This window comes from Fukomys damarensis, unplaced genomic scaffold (assembly GCF_012274545.1).
Source record: "Fukomys damarensis isolate Sample0158 unplaced genomic scaffold, DMR_v1.0_HiC HiC_scaffold_37, whole genome shotgun sequence".
Taxonomy (NCBI): domain Eukaryota; kingdom Metazoa; phylum Chordata; class Mammalia; order Rodentia; family Bathyergidae; genus Fukomys; species Fukomys damarensis.
This window is the reverse complement of record NW_022900949.1, coordinates 33,894,444-33,895,137: the sequence shown is the minus strand read 5'-3', so window position 1 is coordinate 33,895,137 and position 694 is coordinate 33,894,444. Positions and strand designations below refer to the sequence as shown.

Below are 694 nucleotides of genomic sequence, written 5' to 3'. Positions count from 1 at the left end.
AGAACCAGAGTCATTGCAGAATGATAGGAGAAAGCAGAGTATTAGGCAAGGTCAGTTCCTACAAGAAATTAGTTAAGTGAAGGCTGGTCAAATATTATCGCTAGCCACTAGGGAGGCTGAGGCAGGAGGATCGCTGTGAGTTCGAGACCAGCCTGGGCTACATTGTGAGTTCCAGGTCAGTCTCCACTACATAGTGAGACTCTGTCTCAAAAAATAAACAAACAAACAAAAAATATTATCACTAGCAACAGTGTGATGCAGGCGCTGCGAAGGTTTGCAATCAGGCGCGCGGCGGGCCGCCCGGTTGCCTTGGAGACCGGGCCTTTCCTGGCCAGGCGCCGCCATCTTTGGCGCCAGCTGGGGCCCAATGAACGGCTGCGCGGTGGCATCATGGAGGGCCGCCTCGGCCGCCTGCTCACGATCCTGCTGCTCGGGGCGTGGGCCCCGGCTCCGGGCAGCGTCTCCTCCGAGGCTCCACCGCTGGTGAACGAGGACGTGAAGCGCACGGTGGACCTGAGCAGCCACCTGGCCAAAGTGACGGCCGAGGTGGTCCTGGCACACGCGGGCGGCTCCACCTCGCGGGCCACCTCCTTCCTCCTGGCCCTGGAGCCCGAGCTCGAGGCCAGGTTGGCGCACCTGGGTGTGCAGGTGAGTGCCGGCTCCCTTCCGCCGCCGCAGACTGGAGCTCAGGGCT

At 61.2% G+C, this 694-nt stretch overlaps 1 protein-coding gene across 1 annotated transcript in view; it reads left to right on the top strand.

The window, feature by feature from the left end:
- Positions 1–390: 390 nt before the first annotated feature.
- The window catches only part of Rpn1 (ribophorin I), a 29,326-nt gene continuing 29,022 nt past the window's right edge, over positions 391–694 (top strand). The window contains exon 1 of the mRNA XM_010617463.2: positions 391–648. Coding sequence (XP_010615765.1) covers positions 391–648 — 258 coding nt within the window. The remainder of the gene's footprint in view (positions 649–694) is intronic.